Source organism: Sturnus vulgaris, chromosome 6 (genome assembly GCF_052056855.1).
Source record: "Sturnus vulgaris isolate bStuVul1 chromosome 6, bStuVul1.hap1, whole genome shotgun sequence".
Classification (NCBI taxonomy): domain Eukaryota; kingdom Metazoa; phylum Chordata; class Aves; order Passeriformes; family Sturnidae; genus Sturnus; species Sturnus vulgaris.
Genome location: NC_142248.1, coordinates 9,689,911 through 9,717,077, shown reverse-complemented (window position 1 = coordinate 9,717,077; position 27,167 = coordinate 9,689,911). Strand labels below are relative to the sequence as shown.

At 41.4% G+C, this 27,167-nt stretch overlaps 1 protein-coding gene across 5 annotated transcripts in view; it reads right to left on the bottom strand.

The window, feature by feature from the left end:
- The window catches only part of AMBRA1 (autophagy and beclin 1 regulator 1), a 128,206-nt gene that overhangs the window by 50,021 nt on the left and 51,018 nt on the right, over positions 1 to 27,167 (bottom strand). For all 5 annotated transcript variants that reach the window (XM_088166884.1, XM_014881837.2, XM_088166885.1 and 2 more), the window contains one exon: positions 1,891 to 2,001. In XM_088166884.1, the coding sequence (XP_088023010.1) occupies positions 1,891 to 2,001 (111 nt within the window). The remainder of the gene's footprint in view (positions 1 to 1,890; positions 2,002 to 27,167) is intronic.

The following is a 27,167-nucleotide window of genomic DNA, read 5'->3' as shown; positions in this document are numbered from 1 at the left end:
TATGAGCAGCTGAAACATTCTTCAACCACTCTACAACTTGCAGAGAAGTCCAAAGAATTTAAGTTTCTTCCCCCTCTGACTTCATCCTTATTCTGTTCCAGAATCTGGCAGGACCTCCAGAAGTATTGCCAGCATGTGGCAAAACCTTGCCTTCAGTACTGATCCTTAGGGAAAAATGGGAGGGAACATGGTGCATGGGTGATCCAACCTATTCAAAGGGATCTTCCACAGCACAGAGCACTGCACCCAGTCTGTAAATTGGGGGAGTTTGCCAGAAGGAGCCAATCACTGTTTGGGAATGGGATGGGCATTGGTCAGTGGGTGGTGAGTTGTGCATCACTTGTGTTTCTTGGGTTTTATTCCCTGCCCTGCTTCCCCTCTCTCTCCTCTCCCTTCTCCTCACCCCCTCTTTTCATTAATACTACTGCTATTGTTATCATTGACTTTATTTCAATTATTAAGTTGTTTTTATTTCAACCCTCGAGTTTTACCTTTTTCTGCTTGTCCTCCTTATCCTGAGGGGCCAGGAAAGAAGCGACTAAGTGGCTGCATGGGGCTAAACCATGACAGCCAGACTGGATGGAGCTTTGAGCAACCTGATCTATTGAAAGATGTTTCAGTTCACAGAAGGGGAGGTGAACAAGATAGTGTTTAAAACTCCATTCCAGACAAAACTATTCTTGGATTCTGTGATTTGGATTCTCTGCATCTCTCCTACTGCAGTGTCACCATACATTCTCCTTTTGTGGGCTCTTTAAGCAGCAGGACACTACCCCATAGAGACATATATTGTCAGATATGCAAGTTGTGGAAAGGCAGAACACAGAGCTGGGACTGTGAGAATTTTTCTCAATTCATTTTAGTGAACACCTGTGAATGCAGAAGTCTTTCTGAAAACAGAATCCCTGTTCTCCCTAAAAAAGTCAGTCCCTTAAACTAGAACTCAATCTCCTTTAGCTGAGGAATCAAGCAGTGAGCTTTACATATGCACAGAAATGGCCTAAGTTAAAAATCACTCACACAAAGAAACATTCATGAATATCTACCTCCTATCTTCATCCCAGGCTGCCACAAACATTTCTGCAGCTGTGCAACAAGCAATATCAGGATAGCATTCTGGGTTAAAAATAGCCTTTCTAGTCAAGTTACTTTTAGCCCTGAAAATGTCATTCTTTGATCACCTGACCACAAGTATCAAACATTCTTGTGCCTGCATAAGGAAGTCTTTTCCAACGTGAGAGCTAGCTCATGCCATGGAACACATGTGAAACTATGGTTTAATTTTCACAAAATGAAAGAGAAAATAAATGAAATCAGCAATATTGCTCAGATTCTTGATTTAAAAATAGCTTTTGTCTGAGAAACAGGACAAATCACTGCTTTTGCAAATGACTATAAGGTACATCTCCTTCCCTGGGTTTGTAACACTATAGTAAGCAACAGACTAGGGTCCTGATTCCCAAAACGTATTGCAGCACTTTAGCACTCACTGATGTCAGTAACTTAAGAGAAATCAGACACAGTTCATTAGCAAGTTCTAATTTAAAAGCATAAAGACAAAATTTCTCTAGAAACTTGTTAGTAAGAGAATGCAGACATTGAATACGGAATTCTAAGAGAATGGCATATACCCACAAAAAGGCTCACAAAAAACAAGCTCTAATTACACATGCATTTGCTGATTGCATGAATGAACAAGATAGACAGAGTGGGAATAGCCCTACAAGCTTTTAGTCAACCTCCTCAGAAGACAAAGCATTTTACAGTTCTCAATGCAACATGACAAATAAGAGCTGCAGCATACAGCTAGGTTCTAAAGCTTACTCTAGCTCTGGTTAGCAAAGTCTTAAAATAAGACTTAAAATAAGACTGTTGTCTTTTCCAACTTACCATTGCTGATTTCAGGCAGATCAAACTTAGTGAAGTCCCACCACTGGAGCCGGTAGGTGGTGTTGGCAATGTTGCTGGCCACAGCTGACTGTCCATCCCCAATCACAGCACCTTCAGAAAAGGGTGATATAATTAGCAATTTAACTTCTACAAGAATAACCAGAAAAAAATCTGGGCAGGCAAAACCATAGAAAACCTTTCAAAATCCAATTCTCAAATTCTAGATTTGTGAAGAAACCTTATTTACAGAAATGGCAGCACGTCCTCAATAAGCCACAGAGTACAGGAAATTAACAGGAAAGCATCTCCCTGCACCACATTTCTAAAAGAAAATAAAGCTGATAAGAGATAAGACTTGCCCAGAAACACAAGGCAGAAATCCTAATCAATTCATTTGGTGCAAATGCATTCTACTTATCAACAGCAGTGAAGCTGTATTTTCACAGACCCAGAATTGTCTACTACAGCTATGAAGGCAGATCAGAATACAAACCGAGGGAAAGCAATGCCCTGGCAAATTACACACATTTGTGGATATAATCACTGCTCCTACTGTAAGCTTCACTCAGAAGATACAGGTTGCTCACAGTATTTGTGACACAGTAAGAGTTGTAACAAAATACTGGCCTGGAAGACCTAGGAGCTGGCCCTTTGCCACTTTGTGTGGCCCAGCCTACAGCAGGCAAGGGCTGCTCTGGCTCCAGACAAACACCATGACCCTTGCTACCTGCCCCAGGATTTGGGCAGCAGACCAAAATCAGAAGGCTAAGCACAATTCTTCAGAAACTATCATAAAGAACCTATTTTTCTTGGCACAAAGGAACAGGCACTGCTTACTCAAGTCAGCACATACATTTGAGAAAGCTGAGATGCATTAAATGGGCTTCCCAGGGAGACAAACAGAGACAAGAGACAGTTCATCCATAATAGTACTACAATCAAAAATCTCACGGTATTTGCAGTCTCTAAGGCTTCATGGACAGGCAGCCCATGTACTACACACACCTCCTGGCAACCAGGGAAATTCAGCATAATAGAATTTGATATGGGAGAGCAAAGCAAGATCACTCCCAAGCACAAATGACTAAAAGCAAAGCCTCCAGTGTCTACACAGTCTGAATTTCAGCATCTCTGCACTGACTCCAGTGGGAAGTACACAGCAAAGTCAGTGCCTTCACTCTCCCAGAAAGGCTGGCTCAGGACCTTGCTGCCACAGCAGCAGTAATAGAAGAGAAATCACTTTGACAACTGAGTCAGACACCCGTGCAGAGTTAAGAGCTTGCTAACTGCTAGTAAATTAAACTGGTGTGGAGAAAGATGGAGAGAGTAGGGTGGCTGGATAGTTACTTTTCTTATCAAATCCCAAAAGACCACTCAGGCATGGGTAAAGTACAAAAGAAAGGAACCCAAAGTGCCTGAACACACAAACAGGTTTTTTGCTTTCTCAGCAAAAAAAGAACAAGGTGGGCAGGGCAAAGTAAGTAAGCAAATTCTAAACTGGTGCTGATAAATAAATACACCAAGAAAGATGCTTGAGTCCTGATTTTTGGTTCTAGAAAAAGCTCAGAAATATACCAAGAACAAGAGTTCTGAGCAGACAGCTTTACATTGTGCACTCAGCTCTGTCAGGCCTCCAGCAATCAACCAACCTCCACTGTACATCTGCTCCATCTCTGTACCTGCCTCTGTCAGACGTGCATGGATCACTTGGGAGAGCAGAATTAAAAACATTTCCATTGCTGTAACATATGCCCAAGGCCTTGTTCTCTATAGCCCTCAAAACAAAGGGCTCCTCTAAACAGAAGATATGCACTGGAGAAAGCAGAGTCAATGCATTAATGAAATTACACTTTGCAACCAGAAGGACAATTCAATTTTATGTTGCTTCATCTTTAAAAGTCTTCTCACTGCAAGCCTGGATTTGGTACACAAAGGCAGCTCTTCTGCTGTCTTGCCTTCAGTTCTCAGGAAGGGAAGAGAAAAACAGGCACTCTTAGATATGTGAAGCAGTGGGACTTCCTGCAGGGAAACAGTAACTAACATCACCAGCAAAGTAGCAGCTGCCTTATAGGACTGAGTCAGAAAAGGAAAACACTCTGTAAAAACAGGCAACAGAAGTTCTACTGAGGGCACATAATTCCAGAATATCGATCTTATCACAGACGACCATTACAAAGTTACATCATCTGTTTTGCAGTGAGAGCAACCTTCGTAGGTGTAACAAGCAATATATAAAATGGGAAAACCTTGGGAAAACAATTGTGCTCTCCCTCTACATCAGAGAAGCTTAGCAAAATCACTAGCTGCTCCACAAACAGTAAGTTCATCTGGCTCATACACTTGCTACACCTACTGCTAAAAGTACCATAAAAAGCAGCTGGCAAGCAGATTTGATTTTTTTCTGTAAAATTTCTCATCTTCGCATCCCTTTTCCTGTAACCCTCAGCTTAGTTATGGCGTTCATTTCAACCTTGCATCCTCTTCACCTCCAAAAGGCAGCCACATCATATGCAGAGAAATTAACCATGGAAAAAAAGCAGTACTGCCCCATCTACAGGAGAGCCCCACACAAATTTCAGAGCCAGCACAAGCTATTGAGTAATGCTAATGCTTCAGGTAACAGATATCTTTATCAAAAAGATTAGGATACAGGCAACACAGCTCTTCGTGTGAAAGGTGCATCTTCAGAAAAATTTGGCCAATTTTTCAAAGGCTTCAAACCAGTGTAACTAACACTAATCAGAAATCCATGATCTACATCTTTTATTAAGTAATTATCTCTACTTATACTAATTATGTAATTGAGGAGTGCAATTATTAAATTATATCTATATACATATAACGAAGTGGAATATCATTTGTATCACAAGTCCTGCCAGATGCCTCCCACATGCACGCATGCACTGTCCTACAGTAAAGATGATTAGCATGGAAACATTTCAGACAATGAATGAAGGGAGGAAAACACCCCCTAGCACAGAAATATGCTATCATAACCTGTGTTGTCCTCTTTGGTTTATGGAAAACATTTTAGACCACGGTTGGAAGACTTAGGAAAGTAAAAATCCTCACTGCAGAGCTTTTGTTCACAATGAAGCACGAGAACTCATTCTCAGCTGGCTTTGCCCAGTCAGGGTTTCAGTCTGGATGAGAGCAGAAGGTGCTGTTGCTTGTCAAGCTGTAGTATATGTAACCTGGAGGCAAACAACACACTTCAGCTTCTCAAATTTGGGCAGCAACAGATCAGCTCTTACAAGCAGCTGTTCTCACCAAGCACCTGACAGTCCTGATTCCTGGGTCTTCCACTGCTTGATGGGATCACAAGAGACTGCAGTGAGTACCCAGGGGTCTCAAGCTTGTCATCCTCACTAACAAAACGACCTTTTTCTGCAGAGATGATGTAGATTTCAAAATGCTGAAATCCAAAGTGAGGGCCAATTGAAATGCAGTGAACGTAGGTTTGATTGGCAGCTTTCCTGCGTCTGTCTATCACTGCGTAATAAACACTGGATGATGGCAGAAATGAAGATAAATGCTTTCAGCAGCCCCCCTTTTTCCCTCCACCACCCTGAACTCCATCCACCCCCACTCAGCACATGACAAAAGAGTTTAAAGGGAGGGGGGAAGAAAGTCTTAACAAAGACTTAAATAAAAAAATCCTCAAATCTTTTCTTATAGGCCACCTACACGTGACAGATATTTATCCATCAGTCTCAACCTCCTCAGAAGATCCAATGTATCTTGGCATATGGAGAAATGAACCTTTGCCAGTCAACTATTGCTCATTTATGAATCAAGCCATGCAAGCCAATGCCTGAGTTTAGACTGAGAGGGGGAAAAAGGGGTACAAAACCAGTTCCCTTGGCACTCCAGCACTCCCTCAGTGAAAAGCAGGCTAACTTCAGACTACTACTATCAAACTCTAAGAACAACAACTAATACTGTAGAGCTACACAGGCTTTGGGATACGTGTTCTGGAAACATGAAACATCTACTTAGCATGGGAATTTCTCTTCCACGTATTTAACAGAAACAAGATTTCAAATTTTTTTCTAGGCTGGATCCTTTACCCTTAATTTGTTCGTATCTAGTAAGTCCTCTCGTAGTAAGAGAAAAATTTATTATGATGCTTATAGATAAGCTTGAGGAAGCTGGAGAATCCTCTTAGCTAATTTGTGACTCAGTTTGAGGGAGTGATTAGGCCCTGGCATAAAATTCCCCCTAGATTAGTATTTGCATCTCTAAGCAGGAGTACCTTTGAAAAGTAATTACCTCTTTATGAAACCATTTGTAACTGTAGCTGATACTGAGATTAATCTATACTTGTAGAAAGGATCTAACTGAATTGATGGGTTTTACATTTACTTGTTCTAGGTTTACTACAGTCCAGGCTCCAGGAAGTCCAAAACACAGAACAAATCCCTTTGACAAACCAAGGATAAGACTGTGCTGCAAAAATATACCAGATTCTCTCAACCAGTTTTGAAACAATTTGAATTCAGGCAAAATAATTACTGAAGTCTAGTGGAGATGCAACAGGTACTTACACGTTTCCAACCCTGAAGTATTTTATGGGATAGCCTAGTTTGGGGGACAGCCTTTGATGACAGTAAATATATTAAATTCTGAATGTGAATTTGACAAGTTCCAGCAAACCTTTGTTCCAGGCTACCTCAAAGGCACTGCCTTTGAAGTGCATGAGCTAACTAACTAAAACTGGGCTAATGCTGTAGAAACAGTATGCAGAGCAACCTGCTATTTTCAACAATTTCTTTTGCTTGTTCTTCAATGTATAAGCACATTAGGAAATGGGCAAAATTATTTTCATGAATGGATGCACAATATGCTACTAAGAGTAGTTCAGCATATGCTAAGCACTGAAAGGATCTTAGATTCAACGTTAATGGAGAAAGCCTCTAAGAGGTCTATCTGAAGGCTGAACCTTCAAAAGGCTATTATTTTTTCTTTATTCCAGATGTATAAAATAAGAAGAAATGTAATTCCCCATTCATGTTCATTCCTGCTGCAAAATTTCCTTTTAAAAGGGGCAATACTTACCATGCTGAGTTCCACAGACCTATCAGCTATGGGAATTGGAGCAGGGCTCAGCAGTAGGTAAGTGAAGATGACCATCTGAATAGGAGCCAGTCAAGTGCCCAAGGGGTCCACTTACATTGAGAACAGTGCAAGCATATATAGGAAAGGGAATTTTTCATCCACAGGTTTTAGACTTCAAATGGAAATCAGTTAATTTGCAACAAGCGCAAACAATAAAAGAACAGATGCCTGGCCAAAAGCCTCCACCTCCAATAGAGTCATGATAGCTCCTTGAAGTCTTACCTTCTTATATTTTATTTCTTTGTCTGATCACCTAGCAATTAATAGAGAAATGTGTCTAGTAAGTATTTGTCTTTGATGGTAGAGTCCAGTATTCCCTCAGGGAAACTAGAACACATTAAGATCCTTTTCAAATGCATCTCCTCTTATCTGTATTGTTTGCATCTCATCAAGCAAGCTGGCAATTCTTCTCCTTAAGAGAATTCACTCTGTTGCTGCTCACTATAGAGATCCTCCTGCTCATGTCACCCTGCTACACTTGGGAGTTGGAAAATCAGATATACAACAGCACAGACAGTTTTCTGAACGAGCAAAAGTTGGGCCAATAATATTTGCACAGAATAAAGGATGAGGAAAATCCTGTACTCTGTGAAAAATAAATTCTCTTATTACACCCTTTGCATATAGACATTGGAGCAATCAAATGTCTCTGCTTAGGAAGGTCTCATCCTACTCAGGGTGACCAATAAAGAACAAGCAGTTCCATTTCCTTGCTGTAGCTACATTAACCCTCTCAGCTTCTGGTAGCAACAGATTGTGGCCTAAGTCTCCCAGCTGACAAGAACGTTCTCCAACCATCCAATATCAGATATGAGCAGCTGAACAGAAAAAGTTCCAAACAAATAGACTGTGAGGAATACACAGAATTGCTTCCTTCTACCTCCCAAATCTCTACCCATCAGTACCTCAAGTACAGCACTGCCACAATAAAAGACTGACGGGATTTAAACAGTATCTACACACTTTTATCTATAAGATTCACAATCTCTTATGCCATAAAAGAAAACCAAACAAAAACAATAACAAAAAACAAAACAAAAAGACAAAACAAACAAAAAACCCCCAAATCAAAACAAAAAGCCCCACAACAAAACAGAGAGAGAAGTACCATCTGAACTATCTGCAGGCCAGAGTATCTTACTCACAAATCACCTTGGTGATGAGTTGAGAGCAACTGCTAGAAAGGAGAAGGGATGAATGAGACAAGTGAGATCTTGATTTTGGCAACTGAACAGAAAGTAACAGTTGTATGTTGTTATTGATATATAATTATTTAGCTTATGCACAGTTTGAAAGTTCATTCTTGCAGGTTAGCAAGTACAATTCATTAGAGAAGCAAAAATCCTATTTGCAAAAGAAGCAGAGCTCTAAGTCTTAGTGATGCTCTTGCATTTGTACAACCAAATTGAGGCTGTTAAATGCTACTTTCTTCCTTATAAGAAAATCCTTATGAACAAGGACTGTTTATGTTCAGCTGTTTGTGTTCTCATTAGTAATTTATGGTGCTTTCAGCTGCAGTGGATGGGAAGTTCCCTGGGAAGGTTCCACTGCACCATCACTTTACACTATGTAACAGCATGCATGCATACACATTTAAATGTGCTAAACACCACTTGTTTAGGGACTACCATGAAACTCCTAGAATTCTGATGCTGGATACAGTACTGGAATGGCATGTAAAGAGCTGCAGGTGCTCCATGAAGCCCTCAGGTAAAAATAAATATCATGGGTCTAGACAAGTCAAAAGAAATCTTTCTGCAAATTGAGATGCTGCACCATTGAAAGAGTTTAGCCAGGAAAAAGTTATGGATATAAAAGAAACACCTGTTCCCCTTGGCTGAAACAATCTGCAAGCTGTTTGATAAGTGGGTGGTCAAACAAGCTCGCTCTTTCTTCATTTAGACCCCTTGCTGGGAAGGGTAGTCAAAGCTGGAGTCTTCCTATCAGCAAACTGCTGGAGCTGCTAAACTTGTTTTGAGATCCCTTCTCTATTCCCATGCGATAGCAGCATGTGTTAAAAGCATGCCTCACACTACCATATGATTCAGGCAGTAAAACATGTTTCCTTCAGTATAGCCTTTTAGGGAAAATATTCAAGCACTAAAAATATATTCCAATCTGCATTTCATTTAACTAATGTTTTGGTTTGACCTTTTCTGCATACTTGCAGCCTTTTATAAGGTTTGTCTGTATGCATTTAAGAACCCCTAACATAAAACAATGAGTAAATGGTTGGAGAAAGGGATTTACACTTTCTTCATAATTTCCATTACAAAATTCTCTGATACTTACAAAATCAGCTGTAAGAGCCATCAAGCTACTGCCCAGGAATGGGAGTCTGAAATCTACTAACTGGAAAATAATGGGGAAATAAAGACAATCTTTATCTTGTCAGTGTGAGGAGAAACAACAATTTGGGTTACAGGCATTTCTGCATCTGGAGGTTTACATCAATCTACTAAAAAAGCAGTAAGATAATACATTTGAAATCTTCTCCCAAGCAACCAGTTCTGCAAAGGAAAAAGGGTTTTGCAAATTAATGGAGGTTATGGTGGGGGGAATAGCGAATGAGTCCAAGACACACTGATAGATGGAAAAGCAGAAGAGAGCTGAACTCTGCAGTCTCTAAAGAAATGTGAATTCACTTCCTCCACCTCTGAACCCCCTCACATGCAGGCACAGCCCTGCTTCCTTGTAAATTTCCAGAAATAGTAGGTGACTCTCCAAATCAAAATGCCTTATCTCTCCTGCCAGAATTCAAAGAAATCCCCGGTAATGTGAACCGGGAAGGTTTCAATAGCTGATGTGTGCTCTGTGTGTCTGGGGTTCCTCCCTCTGCTTACTCTGCAACTCGTGATGCTTCTGCTCTCTCCCATCACTAAGTCCCTTGCACCATTACCAAGCCCGTCATTAAATGTTTTTGGAAGTCCGCTTTTTAGCCTTCACATCTGTGTTTATTCTCTGCACAAAACCAGAATGGAATCTGTGCCTGGCAGGCATTTACTTTTGTAAAACTCCTTCTTCTTTCCTTTTCTGACTTTTCAGAGCATGAAATGTGCCTGCTAATCCTAATTGCTGCAGATGGAGAGTCTTGCAGAGACAAAGGGGGCATCCTTCCACCAAGCAGCTGTAAGCAGGCACCAGACTCTTTTAAGTTCTCCAGTTTCCAGAGTTTCTGTCTCACTTCATCACATTTCTGAAGTACACAGGGACAAACTTCCACAAGTAGCTATACCAGGACTTGCCTTCCCAGACCTAATCTCTCCTGCCTAAATGGCCCTACCAGCACAAGAGCACAACTGAGCTTATTGTGTGACCTGACTCAGGGTGGGCAGCCCTCAAATACTACTGCTGTCTGTCAAAGAAAAAAGCTCAATATCTGGCTTTTAAGGGTCATTGTGCCTGTCTATATCCCAACATCAGCTCTCTTACCAAAGAAAAACCTTGTAAAGTCCCACTGGCACACCCACACAGCTGGCCTTTCCATTAGCAGTGCCTCGGCCAGTAACAGAGGCACTGAGAAACTGAATCACTATGGTATTAAGACATTTTTGCTGCCAACAGCCATTGAAGAAGTTACCATTTTAGCTTAGCAGTCTCTGGATTCAGAGGAATACTCCAATGCAGCAACAAAAAACCGTTTCAGAGGGTTGCTGCCACCTAACCAGAATATCCATACCACCCAAGGCTAATGCTTTTGTCCTCCACAGTTGCCACATCATACTGCCTATGAGGTCTACTGCAGTTCACTCATCTAATATAGATGCTAACATGCATCAGACTAACTAGCCTTTCCAAAACTGTTGAGTATAGCTTTAGATAATTCAGAGGTCTTGCAATTTCTTGTTAGTGAGACTGTGTGGCAAGACAGTTGCCAACTCTAGCCCATGTTCCACTCAGATTATACTTTATCATCAATTCCACAGCTCGTTAGTGTGGCCACAGATTTAGTTAGCACTACCTAATTCCCCTTCCTAAGAGGCTCAAATAATGTTGTGACAGCACTCTCATCTAACCAATATAGCTACACCAATAGACAGATGTAGAATAGACACAAAAATAACAAGTCTATGCTTTACACAGAAAAGCCTTTTCCATTGTGAGTGCATTTTAACTACATGAAATCCTATTAATCCAAACAAATCAGCAAGCCAAATTCCTGCTACCGCCTCTGCAGCTCTTACTGCAAGAATGTGTGCTTAGCACAACTTGAAATGTGCATGTCTTATGCCAAAACACCCATCTGCAGCGGAGAAAAACCCTCAGCAATATCTTTGTAGAACACCTGCATGCCTTATCAACCACCACATTGCAAAAATACAAACTTTCACTGATCCAAGAAGCAGTATGCTCCCTAGAAAGGTTTGAATTCTGCAGATTTAACTGTGTATCAGTACAACAACAAGCTTCCCCACTGGAGCCACTTTTCATTGTGGAAATAGCAGCAGATAGTATTAATAAAAGTGCCAAGCACAAAAACGTATTCAAAGGCTTGTACTTGCCAGTGAATGGAAGACTTGCAAAAGCTATTACTATCCTTAAACATATTTCAGACTGCTGTATTACAGCTCCAGCCCTGTGCACCCAAACTCATAATGCAAGTGCTGTGTCAGCTCAGTGACACAGACTGAGCTACCATCACAATACAGAGCACTAGCTAAACATGCTCAGTAATGGATTTCCACAGGAATAATATCCTGTGAGCAGGACACATCACGAGGCATCGCCAGTCTAAAGAGCAAGAAGAGAAGGCAGGACAGGAAATGGAAAGTAAGCAGACTTGCTGTTTGCTGGGTAAAGCAGTGAACAGACACAGAGCCAAAGAAAGCAGAAAACAAGCAAGCCGAGAAAACACAAAATCTAACAGTAGTTTAACTCGTGTGAAGGCAGTTTAAATTTAAAGCATGGTGAGGTGGAAAGGAGGAAGCCTAGGCTGGAAGGATGTAATGGGGAGACCACATTATTCCAACTGTACTAGAACAAAGTAAAAGAAACCTACAGCAAATAAAGCATTATCATAATGTTCTGAACACTTTCTCATGGAAGAAGTTTTGAGGGTGGCTTGGCATGATCTAGATGACAGCAATGGAAACAAGACTTATTCCTTATTGCCACTACCTTTAATGCACAAAGCAGATTTCTGCACCCCAGCAGGTGCCCAGGGATCTCTGTTTGGAGCCAGTGCAGAGATTCAGGCTCCAGGGGTGACCCAGATCCCAGAGTATGCAGAGCAGGACTGACACAGCATGTTAGTCCACACCTTGACAGACCACGTGTAACAACATCAAAGTAACCATACAGCATTTGGAACAGTGACACAGCGTCAGGGCTCCCAGAAGTCAGGACACCACCAAGAAATTTGGCCAAACTCATAACCTTGCAGTGACTTCTGTAAATCGGTGCCACAGCTCAGCTCATTGCAGACAGGTCCAACCCACTGCAATAACAAAACTGACTCCACGATGAAAGGAGACTACCACTGTATCCCATTATTTTTAAGAAGTGTTAAAAGTCAAACTCAGACACATCCAGAAAACCTAAGGCAGCAGAAGTACTTCTTAGATACTCAGCATGCAGGTCTTGCACTGCACAGTGAATGGATACTTACATGGGGTTTATTTCTTTTTTAGGGCAGACTTGACCTTAATCCATCTTGAATTAGCTCATAATGCTTCCAGAGGGTCCTAAGTAGACCTGCCCAAGAAGTTGCTGTACAAAATAACCACCACAGCTATTCCATACAGCATTTACAAGCAGAAGTGGAGAGAAATTTCATATGATGAAAATAGGGCAATCACAATTTACTGGTTTGCAGTAACATTTTCAATTATACACAATCAAGATTTGGAACAAGCCAGGCTTTACTGGAGGGTAGGGGTTACAAACTAAAAAGGAACTGTGGTGAAATGTTCCAGAATCTCACTCTCACAGTAGCAGCCAGAGGTCCAACTCCTACCAGATCAAAGAACTAGCAGTGGTACATTCTAGAAGATGATGAACACTCCAAGTCACCTCTCAGTCCTAGGACTAAGGGTAAAATTACAGTTCCAGATGACAATTTTATTAGGCCTCACAAGTCTTAAGACAGCAGAAGTTAGGCAGTAGCTCACTAAAATCACAGGAGTGATCAAGGGAGATCAACATCCACTTACAGCTAGTTTCTTTGCAAGCAGAGAGGTTATGACAGAGCTTTGCCTTTAACTTTCACTGCTTCTTGTGTCAACAGACATGCAGGTGTCCATGAATGAGGGTTCTTCCACGGAATCTCATCAGCCAAGCTGGGCCAGGAAAACATAGAAACACACTCCCTTTGCATAACTTACATGCCTTCCACATACAGAATCCAGTAAAGATCTCAGCAAAGTGCTTTCTCACTTTACCTTTCAAAACCTTTGCAAACCTGCTCACCCCATTTGGCCTATGAGATCTTTCTCTAAACTTTATTATTGAGTCCCTCTCCATCACAACTTAATGTCTTCCAGGGTTAACATCAGCCCTTCTCTTTTATTTCATCTTGCTATCATTTCCAATCCATACGCACTGTTAGTTATTTGTCTCCCCTCAGCTTTGTTTCTCCTGTGCCTTCTTTTCCTCCCACTCTGGCAAAGTACTTTCAGATTTCCTTTATACTTTTCAGTGTCTTCATAATGGGGTTGTGGGGATGTATATGTATGTGTTGGGTATTTTCCTCCTTCCCTCCCCACCAGGTTTTGAGCCTGACCCACCTCTGATATCAGTACCCATTCCACCATCACTGCAAGACAAGACTAAGCAAAACTGCCACCAGACCAATTCCCTCCACTACACTTTTCTACTCTGGCACCTCAGAGAAGCCCTGAGATCTGATTCAGTTGATCTGTGGTGAACCAAAAGACAAATCCTCAAACAGCTTCTGTGTGCAGCACACCAGGAGACATCACATGGATGGGAGCATGCATGCCCACACCATGAATGCTAATATGAACAATTGTTTGAAAGAAGACAAAGTGTTTCTCCAGCTTAACTGAAACCCACGCCTGCAATCCCAGCTACCTTTGACTCATTCCTCAAACCCTCCCCTCCTCCAGCTTCCATTTGTCTCTGCGCAGAATCCCAGCTGCTTGTAAGAAAATTACCAAGTGACATTACTTCCTCTACCTTTTTAACCTTCCCTTCCTCTCCTGCAATTCTTCCCATAACAGACATAAGCATGTTCCCAGCCCTTCTAAGCACTCCACTGGCCTCCATGATCTTTCACTCTTTTGTATCAGTTTCTATCCCCTCACATTTGTCAGTGAACATGTGTATGCTCTTCCCCTCCCTCCCACAATACAAATATGCATTATTTTCTTGCATCTCTAAATTTCTCAGTGACTCTGGATCACAGTTTGGATGTCTAGGATGAGAAGAGGAAATGCATGTCCCATATGTCTTTCTCATCTCTAGCTCTCAAACTGTATCTGAACTCCTGGCAGTCACTGCTTTTTTTCCTCTCCAGCCTATCTTCCATCTCAGCTACAGCTGAACCTGCTCTACTTCTAGTGACCCCCTTGCTGGTCAAAACTCAGGACTAGCAGTCTAACTGTCCTCATCAACTCTTTCTTAGCAAAGGTACTAACATTTTTGATTTTTTGATTGCTCTTCCCTTACCTTCTGTGAATGGCTTTACCTACCACTACCACTCTAACCAACCCCAAAGATGCTGAAAGAGACAACCAAGCAATTATGACCATCACTACAACTTCTTCCACACTCTGCTGCCATCCCTGAAGTTATCTAAAGGGCCATAAACCACACATCCCTACTCCTTCCCACCTGCAAAACCTGGTGGGTTGAAGCATATTGATACAGCTGAAATTGTACCTTGTTTCAGGCAGTGCTTGAAGCAAGAGGAAGAGTCGTGAATCTGGTTCCCAGAGCAGCAAAAGTGGAACTCAGAAGCCAGGCTATGAGGGAACTCAGAGTCCAGAGCTGTTGTATTTGCAGAGGCTGGCTCACAGCTCTCGCTGATTTTGAACTCTACATAACAACTCCTGCCTGCCAGGGCTTCTGGATTACAGCCCACACTGAGCTCAACAGGAGAGTGTGTCAACCTACTGCTCAACAAAGCAAAATACAGCTTCCTTTAGCAGCATTAACTTGCAGCTCTTGCTTAGTTCAAAACCAGCTCTGAGCTCCTGCAGACACTGGAGACCATTCCCACTTCAGCCACATTCCAGAGGTGGTGGGTACACTAATTTAAAAAAAAAAACACAAGGCAAGGAGGGACACATGAGGTACACCTCCACCTTTGGATCCTGTTTATAATTTCTAGTGTACAAAATCTCCTGCTGTCTGCATTTACTTTTGAGTTCTGAGGCAATGAGTTAAAAAGCTGATATGAACTTAGCTAGTGCTCTCATCCTGCCTAGAGCCTGTGTTTGCTACTGCACAAATACTGTTTGGCTTCTCTGCTATGTTTTCTTCAAGAACTTCCCCATCTCATGCAAGACACTTAACACCTTCCACATTTTTAACAACCCAAAAGTACTAACAAATCCAGCCTTTATGTTTTGGGGAAAGTTTGAAGCCTAAATTTATTTCCTAGCCTCTGCCTTTGCCACAGGCATTTTCTAAAACTCCTCCAGGTTTCACACAGGGGGCAACTTTTAGGGGCTCATGTTAAGGTGAAACACCCAGGTAAGATAAAATCATAAGTCAAAAGTAACTTTGAGGAAGCAAGCAAGTTGTCACTAACCCTGCCAAGATCTTCCCATAGATCTTCCCCCACAATCAAGGAAAACCAGCAGATCAGAAGCCTAAAACCAACAGCACCAGCTGAATAACGATATTATGTGGAGGAAAAACCACTACTGCAGAATCTAATAGCTAACACAACCTCTGATTTGCATGCATTAACTGATAACAGATTGAGACATTAATGTTCAATTCCAAATAAAACATCCAGTGGTACAATCCTATCTACCTGCAAAAGGGACCAGGAGATCAGTACATGACATTCTTACCAGATCCATTATTCAACACACAACTATGCTGCCATAGCAAGAACTTGCTCCATCTTTATGGTAGAGTGGCTATAAAAATGTCTATGAAGATATTCTATACCGGGTGTAACAAATCCAGTTTAGGATTTGATATGAGCTGTTGGGTCCGTTCCCCCTGTCACCCCCAACCCATAAAACATATTAGCAAAAATCATGACTAATCTCTTCAAATCTCTTTGACAGACAAATGTGGCAGGCCATTGAGGATTGCTACCCCTCTGCATAGCAGTCTGCATGGGTTGCTGCCTCCCCTCTGCGCTCTGGAGTGTGGGTAATTTTTTTATTACTTTTTTTCTCCTTTTAAAAGAAAGCAGCAAGCTCTGGGAAAATACTTTTATGGCTAAGTGAGTTTTACCACCCACAAAGAGACAGGTCCCCAAGGGGCCCTCACCGCCCACAAGAGATGAGCACTTCTGCAAAGCCCTACCCCTTCTGATATAATGATATCTAGAAATTCATCTCTTTAACAATGCACACAAAAGGAATCAGCCTGCACCCTTCACTTTTAAGAACATGATCACCTCTCTCCAATACCTTTCTGAATCTCAAAGGCAGCTTTAGATTCACAGCCACTAATACAAAGAAAGGCTTACTGGGACTAAAGTTTGCATCGGAGAACACATTATACAAGCTTTCTCAGATGCAATGCTTGCTTCCATCGTGCAGCACTGGAACAGACTATAGTTTGTGACATGATGCAAAAGGCTGGAAGAACCTCTCCAGTGATGGGACCACTGAAGACACCCTAGGAAAACTCCTGTACATGTACCAGGAACTTTGAGACCATGATCATAAATTTTCCTTTGAGACTAGGCAGTAATTTTGCTAGTTTAAACACCCCATGTCCTGGGAAAAAAACACCTGTTTCAGCAATCAGTTACCTCAAGCTAAGTGGTGAACTTTATGCAGTAGGACTTCAAGAAATAAAAAAACTCCCAATACCACTGCTCAAGTATCAATCTTTTTTTTTTCCAAGCTAAATTGTTCTGATATCAGGTTCTCCATCTTTTTATATGCCTTTTGTCTATTGTATTAAAGGGTTCTCTTTCAGAAATCTTTCCCCCACAGATATATCTAGACCAATCAAGTAACAACTACCCACTACTTCTTTGATTAGCTAAATACATTAAGCTTATGTCATTCTATAGCTGCAGTTTCCCTCAGCTGATTCTTCCTTCAGCTATATTGAGTCCTTCTCAATATGAAATGTAGACACAAAGAGTTGCACATGGATTTGAACATCATCTGGAATGATGTCAATAAGACCATATAAAAACACAACAGTAGTTTCATACTCCCGATATTGCCTGCCTACATAAGGTTGTAGAGCTGTAGCATCATGACAGGAATTCATACTTCATTGGTTCACACTGAGCTCCCCAAAGCCATTTGCAGAGTCACTACATTGCCCAGAACAAGGCTTCACAAACTGGAAATGGGGTACACATTACCGGTCCCAAAATACCTCATCTCACTCCGGGCTGTAATAATATTCAGTCACAATGGCATCATTGCTTGGATCACCACCAGGAACAAAGCAACTGCAGGCCCTCCAAGTAAATAGATTTCAACTGCCACTTTCACACTGTATTTTATATCTACAGTCAGAAGTGGATTTACCCCAGATTCCAAACACCTGGTTCTTTGAGAGGTCAACAGCAATTAAGAGAGCTTAACACCTGGATGGTTTCACATACCTCTTGCCTCTGGCCCAGACATTCCATAAAACTGCTTCTTGATCTGTCCAAAATCTTCCCTGTTTTTTTCAGCTTAAGTCAAGGGCTTTGAGTACCGTTGTTCCCATTTGAAGAGTCTTCCACAAATACATATGAAAGCCTAAGAAGTGCTGGTAACAACTCTGCAATTGCACCATCATCTCTTCTGGATGGTAGCAGTGTAATAAGCATTTTCAAGGCTCTGTATTTGGGGCCTTTTAACCCTTTAATACGACTTTATCTTATGAAGGACAGTTGTACACACTGCTCTAACAACTGCTCTCACAGGGCAGCATAGCCAAGGACAACCCACAGCAAATGGTCTCCACAATTCCTGAAATGGAGCAAGCACAGACAGTAACTGGCACACTTGAGTAAATGCAGATCTTTACAGCTGCTGCTAACCTCAGTGCAGTATCACTTCCAGATACCAGTCAAGAATCCCCTGTCACCTCAGACCTCATCAAGCATCTCCTGTGAAGTCGCCTGCACTCACTCTGACCAGAAGAGCTGTGCTTGTTCTAATCTCACTTTCAAATAGAATTGTAAACTATACTCAAAATATACAGCCACTGATCCAGACCAAGTCTTTCTATGGACACTTCTGCTACATAAACACGCAACTGAGAGGTTTTCAGCTCCCAGTTACCAACGGGAACACAAAATGAAACTCTTGGCACAAAATAAATATAAACTCGTGGAAAGCCAGTAACAAAGCATTCTCCAGTAACATCAGCTCTCTCAGACAAGTCTTGTCATAGCCAGAAGTCCTCTGCACTAACAACCATCATAAGGTTTTACAATAGAATCAGTGGACAATGCCAGCCAATACATACAACCAGAAGCAGCTGTACCTACACCTGCAATAGTGTTTAACAGAACTTCAACAAACTCTATTCTCACCTACACTGAACCCCAATATTATTTCACTGCTCTTGTGTACTCAGTCAATTGTAAGTATCACTGAAGACTGAGAATGGAAAGGACCTCTGAGATAGTTTAGATCATTCTCCTGCTCAGAGCAGGGTGAATTACAGCAGGTTACCTGGGACACTCCAGTCAAACTTGGTATTTCCAAAGATAGAGACCCCATAATGTCCACAGGCAAACTGTTTCAGAATTTGACCACTCTCACAGAAAGAAAAAGTTTCCTTTGAGTTCAAATGCAATTTCAGTTTGGGTCCATTGCCTTTTTTCCTTTCACTGGGCATCCCTGAAAAGAGTCTGTCTCTCTTCATTCCCTCAGTTACTTATACATATTGACAAGATCCAGTCCAAGCCCTCTCTTCAACAGGCTGAAGAGTTCCAGGCTGTGTGTCTCTCAGCCTATTCTCTCAAATCAGTCTGTAAACCCTTACTCATCCTTTTGGCCCTTCACTGCACTTAATCCAGCATGTCCACACCTTTCTTGCACTGGGGTCCAGAACTGGACAAGGTAGTACAAATGTGGCCTTACCAGGCCTGAAGAAAAGGATCACCTCCCCTCAATCTGCTGGCAGTGCTCTTCCTAATTCAACACAGTACAACACTGATGGCCTTAATTTCTGAAGGGCATATTTGCTGGCTCGTGTTCAACTTGCTGTCCACATAACCCCCAGGTTATTCATTGCAAAGCTGCTTTCCAGACACTAAGTCCACAGCCTTTACAGGTGCACGGGGCCATTCTCCCCCAGGTGTACAACTTTGCATCTCTCTTCACTGAACTTCATGAGATTTGCTGGTCCACTTCCCAGTCTATGGAAGTCCCTCTGAACAGCAGCATAACTTTCTGGTTCATCACCTACTCCTCCTGGTTTTGCTGCGGGTGCACTCTGATCCATCATCCAAGGAATGAATGAAGAAATCTTCTCGATAACATCTTTTCTGCCACCAGAGCAGGATGTAGCCTGCCTAATTTTAGGCATCTAAATAACCCACAGTAGAAGAGTACTCTTCCAAAACTCCCTATCTAATCAGTGTTAAATATACTGACAGCTCCACAGAAGATTCAGAGCACCTCATTTCAGCTCACTTCAGAAGATGACTCCTCAAAGCAGAGGCTTCTTTTTCCCTGCTAACTATACAGGAAGCTTGGCCTCCCAAAAATGACCCCAAAATTACAGTGTAAATACCTTCCATAGCGCACATAGCTGTGGATTCTTATTTCCAGTTGACTCACACTCCTCTCAACTACCACATTCCCACACTTAGCAGATTGTGATAAACTATGGCTTGAGTTACAAAAGCATAAAGGAAAGACAAGAACAAAAAGGACTGAGCAATAGCAGGCTTTAAAGCACTAATAGCATGATTTTGACTCTCTAGCTCCCCTTTACTGTGCAATATTTAAGAAAAAATCATGGAAAATCATGGAAAACTCTCAGTTCTCAGGTGTGAAGGTTCCTTGCATACAAAGACATTGATACACGAAATTTATTTCAGAAACTAAATTGATTTTGGAATTACTTAAGCCTTTAGAGTACTCTAAACTCTGGAACCCAATAGGGGATTACCATCTTTAAAAGGCTATGGTGCAAGTTCATTCCATCTGCCCTTTAATCTCTAGTGCTTTGCACTCTTAATGTCCCAACCAAAGAATTCAAACTGTACCTATTCACAGATGTAAATGGAGAAGTCTTTGTGACCACAGAGCATGTCTGTTGCTAAGTGGAAGATGAAAGTGAACAGAGACACAGAGCAAGCAGGGCATAATAAGCAAAGAGACAGATTAAAGTTATTCCATACAGAAAGTACCCCGACACTTTCTGGCTGTTTCTGCTTTTTGTGTACAGTAGGAGCGGACATCAAAATAAGGATGAGTAACTGCTCAGACTCTCAATACAGAATTTGGTATTTTGGATGTGAGGGAAAGGCTAACTGGAAACAACACACACATAAATGTATATGTTAATGGCTTTCTCTTAGCACTACCTATCACCCACTTTCAGGAGACTTCTACATAGAAATAACTAAATCCCATTTAGCTCAGAGGAGCATTCATCTGCATCCAAATGAATGCCATCAGCTTAGGAACATTTGAGGGGGTCTTTGCACTGGACTAACCTTACAGAAGAGATTGCCTGTAGGTCATTCAAAGGCTAATTGCATCAACTACCTATCAGCCTTCACTGTGCCAAGGTACGAGGACACAGGATGACACAGAATACAGCACCAGAAAAGAGGCAGCTGGACTGCCAATTAAAGCACAGAGCCGGAAAACACAAACTCATTGGTGTCTTGCAATAGAGAGAAAAATTACTAAAGTACTATAAAGATGGGCCTGCTAGGAAGAACATAGCATCTGTGGATCAGCTACCTGATCCCAGTGTCACCACAAAGTTGAACATTTCAAGTTATTTTCTAGACTTGTTTTTTAAGCATTAACAAACTGTCTTCCATCTTCTGGGAGAGAGATTTCATTTGAAGAATGTATGCTAAGAAGTTCACCCTTCTGACCATAATCATGATATGGTATAATCCTGTAGCCACAGCTACAGAAGCCATGAACTGGAAGTCAAGAAGGGATCTAATACTACAAGAAGGTTAACTCACAGTATATGCCTTTATTCTGCACATAGTACACCAAACTACCACGAGATTTTATTTATGAGATACTCGACTCTAATTGAGCAGCAACATTAAAAACTTTCATGGTTGAAGGCTGATCTAGGAAAACACCAGCTGGTGAGAGATAAAGGCAGATAAGAGCTGAGATGCTAACCTTCGTGAAAGCTCAAGAGCTGCAAGTGTGTTTTTAGAATACATGAAGCAAATTTCTAAGTGAACACTTAGATAAGAGGATGTCACACAAAGTCTTCGCCGCATTTCCAAAATCCAATTGCCTTCAGAAGCTTAAGTACCATGTTGTGGAAATCAGCATCTCTGAGGACACCCCTCACCAGTCCCATGAAGGGACACTCTCCATCCTTCCCTCCTGTAAGAAGTTCATTTATTTGCAATTCAGCTATACAGCCTCTCTTTTTTCCTTACCTTTCTGCATGAAAGGCTGCACAGAAATTATAAACTGTTCTCAAGTTTGTGATGAAGGTGACAAGTATCTATAGCTCTCAAGTCACAGAAGAATCTGAGGCATATTTTAAGCCTCTTATATCATTTAGTGTCCACTGACGTAGATCACAGAAAGACCATAAAAATAAAGTTACTCAAAGGTTCACATCTTTCCATATTTAGCAGTACCAAATAGACTTATAACAGAAACATGCAGCATAGAAAGCCTCACAGCTATGTTCATTGATTCTATTATTCTACGGAACTGTCTACTGTGAAAAGCAGGATTAGATCAGGACACTAATTCAAATTCACACAGTTGTCTCGGATGAAAAGGCAGAAGCAAGCCAATATCAATAAGTCAGTGATGGACAGCTGAAGGTACAGATTCAGAATAGCACTCAAATCTCAGAGAACTCAGACAGAAAATGCATAACTACTAATACTGAGAAAAACATGGGTACACCAGAGACAACTGGCAACGTGTCTTCCCATCAAATTTTGCTGGCCTTCTGAAGCTCTCAAGTTATCTTTGTCTTACCCTGCACTGCTGTGCATCACTACAAGCACGTTTGAGGGATGGGAGTGTCTCAGAACAGAATTAACAGCACACTGTACATGACAGAACAGGATTAGGTCAAGATAACTTGAGCCAAAGGAGGCAATCACACCTGAAATGCCAGAGGAACTGGAGATCTGCTTCAACGTGGTTTTATCATGATCACTTCTATCATTAGTGCAGAAGTGAAAGGTTACTGTAGCACTAACTCTACTTGCAATGGCAACCAATACTCTATTGCAGCTGCATGTACAGCAGGCTCACCAATATCCATTTAGCTGGCTTTAGGTTAGAGCCATTCACTTGTAAACATTAGCCCTAAATACAGATAGAGCGATTAACAGATTGGGAATGTGCACCAGAAGGCACCTTAACTATTACATGTCACTGGTGAGAGGCCATAACCTTAATTCTTATTAGGAGAACTAGCACATGCTCAAGCACATCCTTCCCATCCCAGAAAGATGACATTTATCCATCTTAGTTGATTTTCACCATGATGAAAGTTCATACACTCTAACAACTGCATCTTAGCAGCTGCTGGCTGAAGTACAGAAATTCACCAGAAGACCCATGACTTTGAATTGTGCCAGGAAGTAAAGCTTTGAAGAACAACATAGCTTATGGGATTTGGGAAAATAACAGCCAAACTTCACACTTTGAAATTCTAGACTCCCATTAAAGGGATCAACTGATTCTTAGCTTCATCAATAGCCTCAGCCTCACCCAGTGTAAAAAAGCTATAGACAGCTTCCTTTGGCAACTCCAGCAGAAATATCCAAAGCTGAACCATTATGGCTCTTGTGGCAGGCTATACCCTGAAAAGGTGTGGGTCATGGAAAAATCTGTAATCAAGCTCATACTTTGACTACATTTACGTGTTCAGTCTCTGGTCTGAATTTATTACCCTGAGATAGCAACGAAATCACTCAAACTGTAAATATAGAGTTTGCATCACTCAACCCTTAAGCCCTGATGAATCTGGATCTCCTCACAAGGTGGAAGACTCAGAGCAACTGTGCTGGATTGTGTTTAAGCAGATAAAAGTCTGGTGGCAAAGCCAGAACAGAGAAACATGACCTACGACCACACAAGGAAAAATATTTGTTTGTTGAGATACACATAACTGAATGGAAGCCTATTAAAACAAAGTGAGGCAAGACAGAAGCATTTCACAAAGCTAGGTAACTCTACCATAAACTTTAATCTGCAGGTCTCCTAATGAGTAACAGAAATGCCAACAAAATGACATTTGTGTCAATTTTTAAAGCCTCCTGCAAAGTTCCTGAGAAACACTGATTCTGTTCTTCCCCTAAGCTTCCACTGAACTGAAACTAAAGCCTTCTTTGTTTCACTATACCATTAACATGTCTCTGTTCATCCCAAAGCAGTCAATTACTATAAAGTCTGAGACAAAAGTTCATAGAGGAGAACAAGAGGTCACAAGCACTTCAGTGGCAATGATGCAGACCTTTTCTTTTAAATGTATCTACTGATTTAAAAAAATATATTAAAATGGACATCCTGGTATGTGCTACCAGATGCCAAAAAATATCTCTAACTTGGCCATCACAACTTAACAGTGTCCTGCTTTACAGTGCAACTTAGGACAAAGAGAAATTTATTAAAAAAAAAAAAAAAAAAAAAGAGACCAAACCAAAACCAACAAATAAATGAACCAAAGAAACAAATAAACAACAAATGCAAACAAAACAGTGGGCAGAAATACTCAGCTTACAGAAACATTTCAAAAAAGCAATAGGAGGTAGTAAACACAACACTGAGCTGTGTGTTCCTTGGACATATTAACGCTGCTGAGCTCTGTAGCAGTACTAACTCACACAAGAAAAGGTGTAACCTCATCCTCCAGAACATCTCTTTTGTATCTCCTGGGAAGTGTAGAAGGGAAAAAAATAATTTAAAAAAGAAAAAAGAAAGAAAACCAAACCAAAAATCAAACTCCCACTCTGTTGGCCCACAAATGGCAGAGAACCCAAGAGACTCTAAGGCTGAAATGGCCCCAAGATGCAGTATTCCACCTATACTGCCACATGCAATTAATCAGCCTTACAAAGTGAGAAATCAAAATATATTTACTGCTTTCATCACCACTTTAGCAAACAACCACTTGAACTAGCTTTCACTGTATGGATGTTTCCTTGGAGACCACAATTCCATCACTTAGGGCAGTTCACCAAGGAGAAGAGAGGGCAGAGGGTGACTTGCAGCCCACACTACCAAGAGCCTTAAAAGAGCTCAGGTTTCTTGATGAGTCTTGAAGTAAAGGGGAAAATGGAAGACTGAAAAATATGCTAGTGTTATACCAGTATTTTAAAAGGTTGAAATAGGATGAGACTGTCAGTCTTGTCAACCTGACATTGATTCCAGACAAAATAATGAAAAAGCTGATATAAGACTCAGTTAATAAAGGATTAAAGGAGGACAGTGTAATTACTGCCAATCAACGAAGACTTTACAGAAAAATATAACTTGTCAAACTACCAACACTTTTTGGTGTGATTACAAGTTTCAATGCTAAAGGTAACAATGTTGATGCAATATATTTTCACATGGTGTTATACTCGGTGCAGAAAGCACACTGATGCAGCATTCTGTATCAGCTGAAAGGCCTGAACTGCACACGATAAGGAGGCAGGCAGGTGCTACTGGGGCGAGTTGCTGATCCAGTGCTCCATGCAAATTAGGCTGCTGGCATGGAGATGTCCCTGTCTGTCATGGTGACTGGTATTGCTTCATTCTCCCCCTGGGCTCCCACCTACTCTACCCATCTGCTGCCACCTTTCCCATGCTTCGCCTGGAAGTGCCTTGGCACAGGGATGGCCACCAGACCCCTGACTAGTACAAAGGGCTCTGATTTGACCTAAGCTCTGCCTGGCATGTTAGTCATTCTGCCCAACCCATTGCATTGCTGTGCTAGTCCATCTGCATAGATAACCTGTAATTTTTAGGGGTTCATTAAACTTGACTCCAAGGATTTAGTCTCAAGGCAGTATTCCCTAGTGTGTAGCGATTGTCTGTGTTACACCTGCATGAGAATGACACTTAAACAACAGAAAGCTGCTCACATAAAGAAGAGAGCTGAAAGTAAATGGACAGAACCTGACAGCAATAGCTCTGACATTAAGAAATTTAGTCAGCACACCACAGTAATTCACACACTAAGATCTCCATCTGCTCCTTTGATTTCCTCTCAGCATATAGCAGTAAATGGGGCAGTGGACAGGAGCAGAAGTGTAATTGGATGTATTTTCCCAAACAGCAGTCCTTACTTATACTTGATCACAGAAGTCTACTGTCAGCTTAAAAAAACCTGCCAGGTTAGCAATACAGGGCTTTTTTGGTATCTCTTCTCAAATGCTGTAGAGGTTACATAAGAAATACATTTGGCATTTTTGCCTTTAAACATAATTCAAAAATGACAGTCTGCATACATGCTAGAATGAAGTAATTCAAAGCATTCAAGCTTAGATTAGCCTATGTTAATGGGAAAATAGATGATTGATTTCTTCCTCATTCAAGGCTGTCAACCTCACCCGTAACTACTAGGCCAGGGTTAAAGTACTTTTGAGTCTGAACAGAGGTTTTTCACCATGATACTGAAGAAAGAACTACCACAAGCCTTGGCACAGGCTAAATATAAAGGAAAATATACTATCAGCACTGTAACTTTCAATGGCTCTGAAATACAATACTGAAAATGACAATGCTGCTGACCGACATATCAAATGTAAGACTTTCTCTGGCTATTCCACAATTGCAACCTCATCTTCTAGTTCTTGTCTGTCATGCCTCCCCCTAATACTTGCAATTTCAACTCTCATTTTCTCTGCAACATACGAACAAGTTTTTGAAACATGGACATAAAAAAAACATTTTGAAAGCTGAAAGCATGAGTAAAAGAAACCAAATATTCAAACAACATAACATAAGCAGTTACTGCTTTGGAAGAATTATTTTTATATTTAAGTCAATAAAAGCCTTTACTGTGGAGCCCCAGCTATTCCAGTGTGAGGTTCCACAACACTGCCAGAGCCAACAAACCTTGCCTTACAAAGGCTCACAGATCACACAGAAAAGATTGATCTTGTTTTTTGAAACTCCCATTATTACAGTTTCTTTTTCTTTTACAGTCTCCCTTTGTTTTCCTTGGCAAACATGCAGGAAACAGCAAGCATGCGTGTTTTGGGGCTCAAATTCCCCAAAAAGCATAGATGAAAAAGCCAGGCTATTTCCCAGCCACAATGGAACAAGCAAACTGCAAGGAGGCCTGGAGGAGGGATGAAGGCAGGTGACTCCAGCAAATCTGGGTGACACAAGAGCTCTGCAGTGTTGCCTGGCAGCAAGTAATTTTCTGCCAGTGTGCTGCTTCCACGTGCCAACAGCCAAAGCCCACACAGGCAGCAAGCACAGCAAAGTACATGTGTCAGCTGATGCTACAGGTTAGCTCCACTGTTTCCTAAGGGATACAAGCAGATGCGCTCAGGATGAGCCTTTGGCTGAGTTCTTACAATTATTGAAACAGCACTAGGAACCACTCAACCCAAAATGTCCAGGGAGACAGAAGTCTGGAAGATGATGGAAATCTATTATCAAAGACAAGGCCACTGCCATACTAAACCAGCACTGCAAAACTGGCAACAGTTCTACCCCAAAATGATTGGGAAAACTCCAATAAAAAAAGGTTAGATAAACCCTGTCATAAATGGTTTAGGCACAGATGATTGTGCCTTAGGATAAGGTAAAGGGTCATGCAGCCTCTTGAGAAACCTTTCAGCACTTCTTTCAGTGATGGTCCTGTGACTACGTAAAGGAAGTAGGAAAACCACATCCCAACTACCTGTCCATACATCACCT